The 13,866-nt window shown below is 31.3% G+C and overlaps 1 protein-coding gene across 1 annotated transcript in view; it reads left to right on the top strand.

Annotated features, from left to right (window-relative positions):
• Window positions 1-6,350: 6,350 nt before the first annotated feature.
• Window positions 6,351-13,866, top strand: part of LOC139514399 (polypeptide N-acetylgalactosaminyltransferase-like) — a 40,075-nt gene continuing 32,559 nt past the window's right edge. Inside the window, exon 1 of the mRNA XM_071303579.1 lies at window positions 6,351-6,510. Within this exon, the coding sequence (XP_071159680.1) occupies window positions 6,418-6,510 (93 nt within the window). The 5' untranslated portion in view covers window positions 6,351-6,417. The remainder of the gene's footprint in view (window positions 6,511-13,866) is intronic.

The following is a 13,866-nucleotide window of genomic DNA, read 5'->3' as shown; positions in this document are numbered from 1 at the left end:
TATATATTTACAAAACAAACGATCGACAGTACTTTACTTATATTTGTACAGTATAATGTAATAAATTTGACATGCATTAGAGAATTCTTAAATCTATAATTAACCATTTGTAAAGTACATGTATCTATGCAAATTTGAAACTCACTATTTGTAATAATACAAAATCCTAACTATACAAACAATTTCAATTATAAATCTAAAAATGTGCATGCTGCATGCTTGTATACTATTTCTAACTGTGTAATAATAAGATTAAAAAATATTTTCAAAGTCAGTGAAGTACGTATTGTCATGAACAGAATTTCATAGTGAAATATTGTCCAGAAGGAGGTGACAAAATTTCATGGACAAGGACAATATTTCATTATGAAATACTGTCAGTGGATAATATTTTATATCATCGGAAATTGTGTCCGACAGACAATATTTCATGGGGGACAATATTTTTATGTTATATACATTTTTTTAATTTTACGTGAAAAGTCTTACAATGCATGAAATTCTCTCTCAAAATTTGTACATTTCATAAAAGATCTAGACCTTTTGCTTTCTGCTATTTTACCGATCCAAGGCGGCGGAAGACACTCGACCAACCTTATTCATACTGTCAAAACATAACGGTATTAAACATTCAAGATACATTTCATTACAAAGCCGTATTACTGTCAAGTTATCTTATATTTCGATTTAAATTTTTTTATTGGTCATGATTAAACTGATGTGTTTGCTATTGTTGTTAGTGTCTTGAACTTTCTAAAACTGACACCATCAAAATGGTTTTTTTTTAATTGTTACATATGTTTTATTCGTAAAGTATATTCAGTTATCTTTGTCCTTTTGTTTTCTGAGAGATAGCTGCCTCATTTGCAATATTACCATATCTCCAATATTCTGACATTCGTACGTATCTTCTCAATACGATAAATGGATTGTTGTTTGCTTTACGTCAAGTGACAAATATTTCACAATAGCCAGGACAAGAACACATTATTGAATAATTATTACAATGGACTGAGGGCCGTCAGGGTTGAAGGGTCGGAGAAGTTTGGAATGCCATTAGAAAATAAAAACATATTAGAATACATGATATTCGTTTCAGTTTATTCCATCATACAAGAAATCAGAAATGGGTGCATTATTCATAAACAAATGTTAATTTTAAGTTTGGTCGTGGGATTATAAGGTACAAATATGAATGACTGAATGAATGAATGATACACTCTAATTGGTTCTTTAAATATTGTTTTCCTCAGTATAAATATTGATTTTGAAATCATTAAATTAAAAACCATCTAAATATATTGCTATGCATCTTCACAACCATAAAATCCGTCGATGTTTTTAAACTGACGGACAATAACCTATTGAGTTTTAGTCTTTAATAGACACATTATGTTTTTGTTGACTTCATTATCCACGCAGGAACTTGTCTCAGAAAAAATATATTTGTGTATCTTAACCCTACTTTCAAGTATAGATAATATGAGCATCCTCCAGAATTTGCGGTCATCCGATTTTCAGTTCTTCAGTATTTTGAAACTTGTTTGTTCTAATGATAACAGGGCTGTTATATCACTTTCGTATGTAAGCAGGAGCACTGGGCGACAGCATTCATGTTTAACGTTGCCACTTTATGAATGTGGATGTCACGAGCATGCATTCAATAGTTGTCGTTTGTGGCTGCACATCATTTTTTTTTTTTGTTTTTGTTTATTGTTTTGTACATATTCATGCCGTTAAATTTCTCGTCTAAATTGGTTTACTTTAAATTCGTTGTAGGATAAGACTTCCCATACCGATAATAGACCGTTTGTCGATATATAGTCATACTTCTAACTTATCATAAACCTCTTCTCAAAAGTAGTGTTATGTCAGGCTTATTCGAAATTGAACAGTTTGTTTATACAAAAAAGTTGAAACAACCTTTTAGATGGTTATAAATTGTGGATGGATACCCTTATACCCTTTGTTTTCTTTAATAGTATCAATATCATTTGGTTTTTTGTTCTAAATACACGTAATGACTTGTTGCGTTGGGAAATATGTCTCATGTGGTTATAACGACACTTAATCTCAAAGAAGGAATACAAAATCTGGCATATATTGATTTTAACAAAGTCGTATACTAGTAATACCTCAATGTATTATTTATTTGATTTAACCTTTATTTGCATTCTGTAGCGACTATATAAATTTGGTTGTTACAAAACAAACAAAAGGGTAATACGTTTCTGGTTGTTTTGTTTCTTTTGTTGTTATTTGCTATTTTTTTATTCCTTATCTTGAAAACATCAATAAAAAAAACTGATGACGTTTAAACGGCAGTGCAAGAATGTGTTGCCCAACCACCTGTATACTTATGTATGTAACTGTACGTATATCAGTAAACTGCTCAACCATAGAAAAAACGAAGAACACATAAACTGAGGTCTCACTGAGGTACTAGGACTTTATCATCTTTATATCCTCTTTGTCCTGTTGGAAATGTATGGAAATCTTGATACGTAAAGTAACATTACTTTAAATAGTCCAAAAGATATGTTCTCTAAATTGTTCGCTCACAGTCTCGTCTAAGCAAGCACTGGTTTGTTTTATGTTTGTATGGGGAAAATTATACGTGACTGTTGGTTATACTTCAATTTAGGGCGTATTTCTTTTTTTGTTGACATTAATTTTGATTAAAGGAAAGTATTTAATCAGCCATGCACTCCCATTTCTTGGATACTAAACCACGCCACTATTTGTGAAATACCGTATCTCTGAAATATAAAACTATGAGATAATTTTGTTTGTATCGTTGTTTTATAAATGAAATGATATTCATATGAAGGACAATCAATTGTAAATGACATAAGTATATAAGATTGAGAATGGAAATGGGGAATGTGTCAAAGCGACAACAACCGCGGACCATAGAGCAGACAACAGCCGAAGTCCACCAATGGGTCTTCAATGTAGCGAGAAACTCCCGCACCCGGATATAGGAAATATGTACACTAGTTCAGTGATAATGGACGGCAAACTGAACTCCGATACAATGACTTTCTACAAGATCCATATGTTGATACAGATATAAGCATGATACAGCAAATGTCAACCTTAATGTCTTGTCGGTTATAAATGACCTCCCTCACTCACATAAACATGCATGCAATTTATTATTACTATCATTTCTAAAATCCTGTTATTGCGTGTATTAATGATCTCTTTTGGGTTTAAAACTCAGTATCTTTTATCGTCTCATTATTATTATTCTGTCTTATGTGTCTCATAGCTTCACCTTTCGGTATTTCCTGTTAATACGGCTTATAAGCCTACTATATACTGTAGATATAGGAAGATGTGGTATAAGTGCCAATGAGTCTACTTTTCATCCAAGTCACAATTTATAAAAGTAAACCATTACATGTCAAAGTACGACCTTCAACACGGAGCCTTGGCTCACAACGAACAGTTAGATATGAAGGGCCCCAAAAATGACTAGAGTTAAACCCTTCAAACGGGAAAACCAACAGTCTAATCTATATGAAAACGAGAAACAGAAACACTTATGAACCATATCAACAAACGAAAACTAATGAACATCAGGTACTATGGCTGGATTATGAGCAAAATACATAGTACATGTATTGTTAGTGGGCATCATTATTTTGATAACTTGTAATTCAGTGGATGATGTTGGGTGATGTTTGTTATACCTGTGTTTTCATGTTCATTCACGGTTTCTCATTAATTGGTCAGTTTTTTTTTATATTTTTATTGTTTCAACATTTGTCAGGTCGGGGCCTTTTTATAGCTGGCTTTATGATATGTTTTTTTCTCAATGCATGTAGAATGCACCTACGACTGTCATAATCCTCGTTATTTGGGATAGTTGTCTAATTTTGTTTTGAATGGGCACGATCATCAAACAATCGTTGATTTTCATATTGATTTCAAATAATAACTCGAGGTGGTATCAAACTCTACAGCTGGTCTGACGAAGGTGTAAAATTCTTATTCGTAGGCAATGTCCGAAGTTTCTTCTTAGGAAATCCAGGGTGTCGTTTGCCTTCTTAGTTACAGCACCAGTGTAGGTGTTCTAAGATAAGTTTTTTTCCGAGATGTTTAGTCCTAAATATTTTGTTGAGTCAACACGAAAAAGGATATGAACATGGACGAGGTATTTGTAGTCTTATTGTTGGTTGATTTACTTAAATTGTAGTATCAAACTTGTATGTATGCTGTTTATGGGCCCTGTTTTTTGGAAAAATAAACTAGTCTATGCTATGCAGTATGTGTGTAAAATGTCGCTTACTGTGCTACATATGAAGTTTTCTAGTATACAGTGTGTATGTTCCGGACAATATTTAATTTTTACGTAGTATTCGAATTATAAAATAATGCATTGTCATGTAACCATGATTGGTTTGTAAGATAAAGTTTTTGTATTATTGAAACTTTTATAATGTAATTCAAAAAAAATACCTATATGGTCCAAATACTCATATGGTCCGGCCCGTTTTATACTCATATGGTCCGACATAATATGAGTTTCTGACACAAAACAAAAGTCAAGATGTTACAAATCTATTGCACAATATTGTGCAATAGAAGATTTCTTCTTCAAACTTTAAAAAAATTTGGAATTTGAGAAATGTGGAGGAAAAAAAATGAAAACTACTACCACCCCCCTTGTTTGCAATAATTCCAAAACCTGACATTTCTTTATACATAATTTACCAGCAGTGTAAGGGAGGTAAATCCACACATACCCAACATTGTATGTTAAATGTTTTTGAGTTACCTCCTTTACACTGCTTTTAAATTGTCTTAATTGTCCATTGCCCAGAAAAATCTAGTTTTTCGCCTTTTTTTGTCCCTAATTCCAAATTGTTTGAGCCATTACACCCCCCCCCCCCAAAAAAACCCCACCAAAATAAAAGTCAATACTAACCATCCCTTCATGGTATGGAAACTTGTATAATTCCAGAGAAATTCATACACTTAAACACAAGTTATTGACTGAAAACTACAAAAATGCTTATTTGGGCCCCTTTTTTTGGTCTCTCACTTCTTGAAACTTCCACCCTTGAAGCAAGAACCCAAAAATTCAATTCCAGCCTTTCCTTTGTAGTAAGAAACCTTGTAGAACCTAGTATAATTTCAGAGAGATCCATACACTTGAACAAAAGTAATTGTCTGTAAACTAGAAAAATGCTTCTTTTTGGCCCTTTTTTTTGGCCCGTTATTCCTATCTGTTGAAGGATATTAACCCCAAACTGAATCCAAGCCTTTGTTATATGGAACCTTGTGGTACAATGTCAGACAGATCTATATAGTTATACATAAGTTATTGTCCTGAAACTACAAAAATGATTGTTTTTGGCCCCTTTTTGTCCCTTAATTACTAGACTGTTTGCCCCATAACCCTTGAAATAAATCCCAATCTTATGAACATTGTGGTATATGTAATTTCAGAGCAATTGAAATACTTGTACACAACTTTTTGTCCTGAAAATAGATAAATAAAATTGAGAATTGAAATGGGGAATGTGCCAAGAGACAACCCAACCATAGAAAAAAACAACAGGCTGAGCTTGTTTTATGCCCCTTTGTGCCCCTAATTTCTAAACTGTTGGGATCATAACCCCCAAAATCAATCCCAACCTTCCTTTTGTGGTTAAAAACATAGTGTTAAAATTTTATTGAATTCTATTAACTTATACTAAACTTATTATCCGGAAACCATCCGCGTCTTCGGACCGTGCACTGACAACGTGATACCAATATATAAGACCAAAACATTTTTAATTTTTGCGGTCGTATAAATAGTGATTAGTTGTGACAATCATGTAGCTTCAAACATAAAAAAAATGTATAAAATTTGCTTTTGAAAAAAAGTCAACTTATAAACTTGATATTCAAATTGCATATGTGCTGAGACTACTATAACACTGTGTTATAGTAGTCTCAGATATGTGTAAACAAAAAAGTTTTTAATTTGGCTTCCTTTATCTAATGAAAATGACATATTTTCTATTTTTCCAGCAATGGCAACAAAATCACTATATATATATATTTATTGCTGTTTAAAGATTTTAAAATATGTTACCTTCGATTTCACCTCTGACATAATAATATATATCGTCACTCAGTATACTTTTCTATGATTTTCAAGCTATATTATAGATGGATTAAATATTTATTTAATTATTTGTAATATACATAAAGTGACATACGACTTCGATGGAGAATCTCGTTTCCGCCACGCAAAATTTCACGTTACTGTTTACCTGTTTAACAGCTGATTGTTGATTGATAGTACACGTGGGACTGTTATTGTAATCCGCGGTTAATTGATTTGACATTTCTGATTGGTGGAAAAAGTTACACTCTTCAATACTCCATGATGTGATTGCCACACACGAAAATTAGATGTTGCGGAGAAAGTACAGATTCGTGGTACTCCTATGTGCCCTGTGGATACTAGGCTTACTAGTTTTTGTATTGAAGGGCTCAGGGAATCAGGTACAGCAAATTTTAAAAGTTTTCTTTCTGTTTTTACTTAAAACACAACAGTAAAAAGTTTATTAAATTCTTATCCAGGTGTTCTCTTCACATTAGAGATAACATTGAAAGTTTTAAATACTAAGGAGTGAAACTATTTCTTGTACACGTAGATATAAAGCCAGTACAACAAAAGAAAACCAAAAATTCTGCAGAATCTGCACGTTTTATGATAAGTGGCTATACGTTGCCACACTATTTACTTGTAAATTGTAGATTCCCTCTGAATTTTTATATCACAAAGTCTTTAACAAGAACTGTTTCAAACTGAAAAAAAAGAATGATATTTTCAATGACTAAATGAAGCATAAATATCTGTAAAATGAATTAAAAATTCAATCATGGTATCTACACATACATTTTGTCATATGATATCTTACCAAAAAATATATGAAAAGTCATTTGTGTTGACAGTTTAATTATGTCAAGAAATTACCATTGTTTACAGTTTTAAATATTTAAACAATTATTCTTTGTGTGTAGCTTCAGCACTTTCTTGACTTTCAAAGAAAATGTATGTCTGATATAATTGTATCTGTATCTGTATCTGTATTTCCCACTTATGAAATTAGGATGGGTACGTCACAGATTCCTTTCGGCTATTATGTGACGGGTTGGTCTGCGCACAATTAGTCGCGATTGCTGAGGAGTGCTGATTTAAACTCCTCGGTATGCCTATATATAGTTTATATACACTTTGGTAATAAAGATAAAGATGAAAGACTGTTGTCAGATATTTGCATGCATGTACATATATTTTATATGTGCACAGTGTACATGTAAACTAAAAACAAAATGTAAATCTTAACTAATAAGGAATATTCTTTGAGATAAGCCTGTTTTATCTTCTTGCTTGCAATGAAAGTCTCAAAGTCAACATAAAGCGATATTTCATTCTTTTGTCATTAGTAGCACATATACAGTAAGTTCAGTCTGCGGTTAGAGTTTTTATTACAATTGCAATTAATAACCCAGCTGTCATACCTTAGAATTTAATGAACACTGCTTTGTAATACTGATTGAGATAATCATTTGAAACAGTATATACAGTATTGTAAAATTTATTGTTTATAGTGAATTCACTGATTTATGGACAGTCTTCTATTTTATGGATAAAGATTCAAATCTTCATTGATTTTTTTAAAACTTGAATTGAACCTTTTAAGGTTCATAATCAAGAGATTTCAGGTTAAACATAAAATGTAAATTGTTTGATATTGTCTAGTTACCCCAACAAGTCATGCATGTACAAAAAATGTATCTACCTTAAATATTTGACACAAATTATTTCCTTTTTTGTTCAAAATTTGCCCTGGCTCTCCCATGGCACCATTTGCGAGTATGGTATTGAGGAAGCGATGATAGTCCGTCGGAAGGGGACGATAAATGGCTGACCTGAGTTAAGAGAGGGACACCCTTGTAGATTTCGAAAAAGAGCAGGCTAATGCTGTTTCAAGGCACCCCCCTGCAAAGTGGAAAGGGATTAATATAAGTTGCAAGAACTTGTTTCTCAATCCACTATAAATAAATATATTTAAACTATTTGAGGAACTTATTTAATTTTCCATACATGTAAATTTAGTCATGTTTTTTCAGCAAAACTATATGTTTGATATATGTACCAGAAAGACTTCCATTTTTGTGTAATCAATTGTACAAAATGTAGCTTATACATGTACAAATGTAGATTACATGATTCAATGGTATAAGTTTAGTTTTGGCCCTGCCCCTTTGAAATGATCCTATGACTAAATATTTGAAAAGTTTGGTCAGTTTAAAGAGAACACTTACATAAATGTATTATAAATCATGGTATTTGGTATGTAATTGCAATAGCATTGGCATTTCTCATTTCCACTGAGATTATTTGGTCAAGCACCTTCAATCATGGTTTATTGATACATTTTGTATGTTAAAGTATTGTCATATACATGTATGTCAACATTTGTGATTATCTTCAGAATAGCATTATTGCATTATTGCACTGACATATTAAAGAAACATTCTGTGCAACCCAACCATTTAGGGACGACATCAAAAGATCGATGTAGGATAAAAAACTTAAATCAAATAGTTTGGGGGTGGGGGAGTTGAAATTCTGCAAGTTTTGTATATCTAAAATTGATTTTTACATACCGGTATATCCCTATTGGTAAATCATTTTTTCCCAAATTAAGTTAAGAGGGGGGGGGGGGGGGGGTCAGTGAAAAAACTATGAGAATTAAGTTTTTTATCCTACATTGAACTTTTGATGTCGTCCCTTAGATCTTGGATCCATTTGATAACTATTTCTCACTGTAACTGGCTAGTTTAAGATACAGCAATAGCAATGTCTAGACTGAAGCATCCAGTATATTTGCTATCACAGTACTTTTTATCCTATATGTTATCATATAAACTGGTTAACATATTTAAAGACTTGTATAAGCAGTTGATTGACAGTCTTTTTCTTGACACTCTAGCTTTGGTCATTCATTTACTACTTATTAATTTGGACAGTAAATATATGCATGTTCAATATGTTTCATTTGTATGCTGTTAGGTTAATTTTGTTAATGACTTTTAAATGCAAATAAGACCAAAAACATTTAATAAGCGTTTGACTCAACAGTTTAAGATAGAAAAAAAAGAATTACAAGATACAAAGTTATTCAAAAAAGGTTAATTAGATATGTCACAAAACAAAAATACACTGATTTGTATTCTAAATACAGTGATACATGCATATATCTATTTTTAAGATGGCTATATATATGTAACAGTTGATCTACTTTCAAGCATTTTTTTTAATTGTGTATAATTTAGGTTGTACCTTCTCCATTCAATATCCTTGTATAATTTAGGTTGTACCTTCTCCATTCAATATCCTCTGCATCCCTGTTGTTCTTTGTGACACGCTTCAATGGAGGTCATGCCTTGAGTGAGAAAGTTGAAAGTGCATACATTTAAAATTAATATGAACCAGAAAGAAATTTTAAGTATTGCATGAGCAGAATTATGTATAGCAAGCATGATGAGTAACAAACCATGAAATAGAAGCATTTTTAATTCAATTGAAAAGAAAGTACATGTAATTGGCAAAGATGGTGTGAAAATAACCATTTACCACTGGAATTTATGATAAAGGACATTTTTAATGTTAAGGACATCATGAATTTACAATACTGTGTTTAACGTGGGGATGAAGTTTTCAATCTTGCAACTACTTTCCAGTTAGACTAAGTCATGAACCTTGCATACTTAGTCACATTTTTTATTTAATAACATTGGAGATCTGAATTTGTAAAAATTCATCAAGCACAGAATCTTTTATAGAATGAATGATTACCTTTAAGATTTATTTTTACAGCTAGGACTTTAAAAGTCACATTGACATCTTTATGATAGATGTAAAAATAGATATAGAGCCAACTTTTTCTTTACTGGGTTAATCATGTAAATAAAGTCAACAGGTTATACCATATACATGATGTAGTACACCATTTCACAAATAACTATTGTTTACAATGTGCATTTATAAATGCTGAGCACATAAGCAATAAGTATTGCCATTGGTGTGCACTAAGATTCCTTAATCGTTCCTAATATAAATGACAGCTCCAGAGCACATCTGTACAAAGATCAGATTGAGACTGTTATGGAACTGAATAAAACATGTTTAAAGAATGACTTTACTTCATACAACACATAATGCTTAAAGTCTTTAAAATACTTAGTCTAAGGATGGCAATCTAACTCTGTTTGACGAAAGTTTTTACAAAAAATTATCTAAGAAGATGATTTAAGTTAGTGCTTTTCATGGTAAATTATATTTTGTTGATCATCATAATCATATAAATATATACATGTACATGGATGTTTTAATACTTCACAGAAAACATAAGCAGCAAAGACCCCTCAAAAACCAGTTACATTTAGCTCTATCTATGTCATTTTATATAAAGTATAAGCAAAAAAATCCCTTAAAAAAACTTAGATATGTCCATGTCATTAATATGTATTCCAACTGAAAATTCAATTCTTATTAATTCATGTACACTGTAGTCTATCAAGTTTTATGAGAATTAAAGTTTACCTTTTATGGTATAAATGGGATGTGGTGTACTAATCATGAAAAAAATCTGAATGCCCTTTACCATAGACATTTCCTGTCACCAATATGTAAAAAAAACCTCACCAAAACAAAGAATATTTTGATGAAAACCACTTCCCCATTTTGAATAATTTAGGATTTATTTAAATCAAAGTAATACATATTGGAATACATTGCATGATATTATTGATATATGTTCATATATAAATTACGGATTGATTGGTTTAGTCAGTATTTTGATTTGTACAATTATAATTTATGTAGGTATACCCTCCGGTTATCTGAAATCATTTCTACCTGTTGTTATATTGTATAATGGGGAGAGAGCTTATCAAAGCTATGTGTCAAACCCAAGAGATAAGAATAACTTATGTTCAAGGAACATTTGTGTTACCAGTAATTTTTATACTAACAGCAAACATTTGCGGCTGTATAGTGGTATCGCAATGTTTTGGTTTTGTCCTCTTTGAAATTGTACCACAAGGTCCATATCTCAAAGGAAAGTTGGGATTGATTTGTGACGTTATTGTTCTAATTACTGTTTAAGAATTCTGGGCTAGAAAGGCCAAAAGCAAACATTTTTTGGGTTTTGAGTTCAAGTGTATTAATTTGTATAAAAGGGTATCACAAGATCAGAAGCCACAAAAGGAATGTTGGATTGAATTATGGCCTTATCCATGTAATGGTGTCAGTGTTTTGCAACATGCTTCCTGTTTGGGACGTCTTCATACAAAGAGATTCTAGTAGTAAGACATTTGTAGTGCGTCTTCATACAAAGAGATACTAGTAGTAAGACATTTGTAGTGTTTCTGTTATAATGAATTTTAAAATACACCTCAGTACTTGTATACATTTTATTTAAACTCTCAACTGCTTTGAAGCCAAAATAATTTTCAAATGTACACACTTATGTATTATATTTATTTTATAAATCATTTTATAAAAGTGCTTGGAGGAAATTATTGTGTGAATTGAAATACACTTTACATAATCCAACAATTTATTTCTTGTGAATCATATTGTACTTGAAAGATTTTCCTAAGGGTACAAGAGTAATATCTAAATGTCAAACACGAGTAGATTAAAAAATGGAATTTGTCAAATTCTTGTGGAGAGTTGTCTCATTGGCAATAAAACAACATCTTTTATTTTCATTTTATTTAAACAACTGTATAACTTTTTTCCTATTTCAACCTCTGAGTTGTCTTATTGATTAGTAATGACATGACTTACAATTCTCAGACATTCAATCTTAAGAAAACTGTGTTAATTGCTATGAGGAGACTATAGATATTATCACTTATTATTTTCCAAGAATGATCAATATAAACCTTTGACAAGAATCATAAAATAAGCTCCAACATCTCCAAAACACCTGAGACTTTTATTTATAATAGTTGCATCATCAACTAGGATCAGATATGAAATCAAAAAGCAAAGGTTCATTTAATAAATTAAGTATGATTGGTATAAAAATTATATATTTATCATGTACTATTTAGAAAGGTCGCTCAGTTTTTGTTGTTTTTATGTCCCATTTATGGGCATTATGTTTTCTGGTCTGTGTGTTCGTTCGTTCGTTCGTTCTTTTGTTCGTCCGTCTGTCTGTCCCACTTCATGATAAAGTTTTTGGTTGAGGTAGTTTTTGATGAAGTTGAAGTCCAATCAACTTGAAACTTAGTACACATATGTTCCCTGTGATATGATCGTTCTAATTTTAATGCCAAATAAGAGATTTCCTCCCATCATCACAGTCCACTGAACACAGAAAATGATAGTGCAGATAGGGCATCTGTGTACTGGGGACACATCCTTGGTTTTTTTATTATTACAAAAGTTAGTTATATTTCTTCTGAGTATGGGTAGCATTATTTTATAGATCAGATGTGATAATGACAATGTAGAAATGTTTAATACCAACTTGTCCCCATTGAAATACTCATAAAAATGTCTTTTAGTTGTTTGTTTCCCAACCACATTTCCTTTCTTGTGGCTTTAGTAAATCACTGGAACTTACCAGTTTTCCACAAATTGTCTCTAGTCAAGATTTTGTTTGAAAAAGTATTTTTTTGTATGAATTATTGTGTTAAGGTGAAGAATAATGTTCTATTGTACCAAATTATTTGGTAATTTTCAAAGTGACTCATTAGAAAATCTCTTATAACAATGATAAACGTAATATTTTTGATTATCTTATGCAATATATACATTATAACAAACAGATGAAATAGAAGAAAAAAACCTGTTATGATCAATTTATTGTAGGTTTATGGATATTCTCCATAAACATGATAAATGTCGGTATTAAATATCAATTATAATAATAAATGTTGATGTATAGTGTTATAACAACAAAAAATGTCAGGTTATTTTACCATAGAAATATTTCAGCAGTGTTTTGACAAAGAAGGGTATATTTGATGAATTGCTGGATATTTTTTTGTTCTGATTTAATTGTTATATGTTTGTTTTATTTTATAAACAAATGCTGACAGGTTAAATAAAAGTTCAATGAAAACTCCTTCATTCTTCTTTAAAGGTAACAGTAAATCAAAATTGAAATGATATTGTCTAATTTATTTAAACATTTAAATAGACTTATGTATATATGTAAGCAACAACTGTTTTGTAGTGGGTTGAAAATACAAGTTATGTTATGGTCAATATATAGGTCCATGCCAATTTTATACAGTTACCTAAAATTAACCTTCTAATATATAGAAAAGAAGATGTGGTATGATTGCCAATGTGACAACTCTCCACAAGACACCAAAATGACACAGAAATAAACAACTATAGGTCACCGTACAGCCTTCAACAATGAGCAAAGCACATACTGCATAGTCAGCTATAAAAAGACCAAGAAACGACAATGTAAAACACTTCAAACAAGAAAACTAAAGGCCTAATTTATGTACAAAAATTGAACGAAAAACAAATATGTAACACATAAACAAACAACAACCACTGAATTACAGGCTCCTGACTTGGGACAGGCACATACATACAGAATTACACACTCTGGATGAGATGATCAGTATGCATACATGTACTAAACTACTCTTTGATGCTTGGTTTCAGAGAAATTTTGCATCATAATAAAAAATTGAAAATGGGGATATTAGCATTATAGATGTCAGCTGCAACCCTGTGAGTGAATATTTGAGTCAATCCTTGCATATGTATTTATGTGTGTCTGTCTGTCTAACTGTCTAAAATTTGAA

The sequence above is a fragment of the Mytilus edulis genome, chromosome 3 (genome assembly GCF_963676685.1).
Source record: "Mytilus edulis chromosome 3, xbMytEdul2.2, whole genome shotgun sequence".
NCBI classification, from domain to species: Eukaryota; Metazoa; Mollusca; class Bivalvia; order Mytilida; family Mytilidae; genus Mytilus; species Mytilus edulis.
The sequence above is the reverse complement of the archived record's forward strand: the minus strand, read 5'-3'. Positions and strand labels throughout refer to the sequence as shown.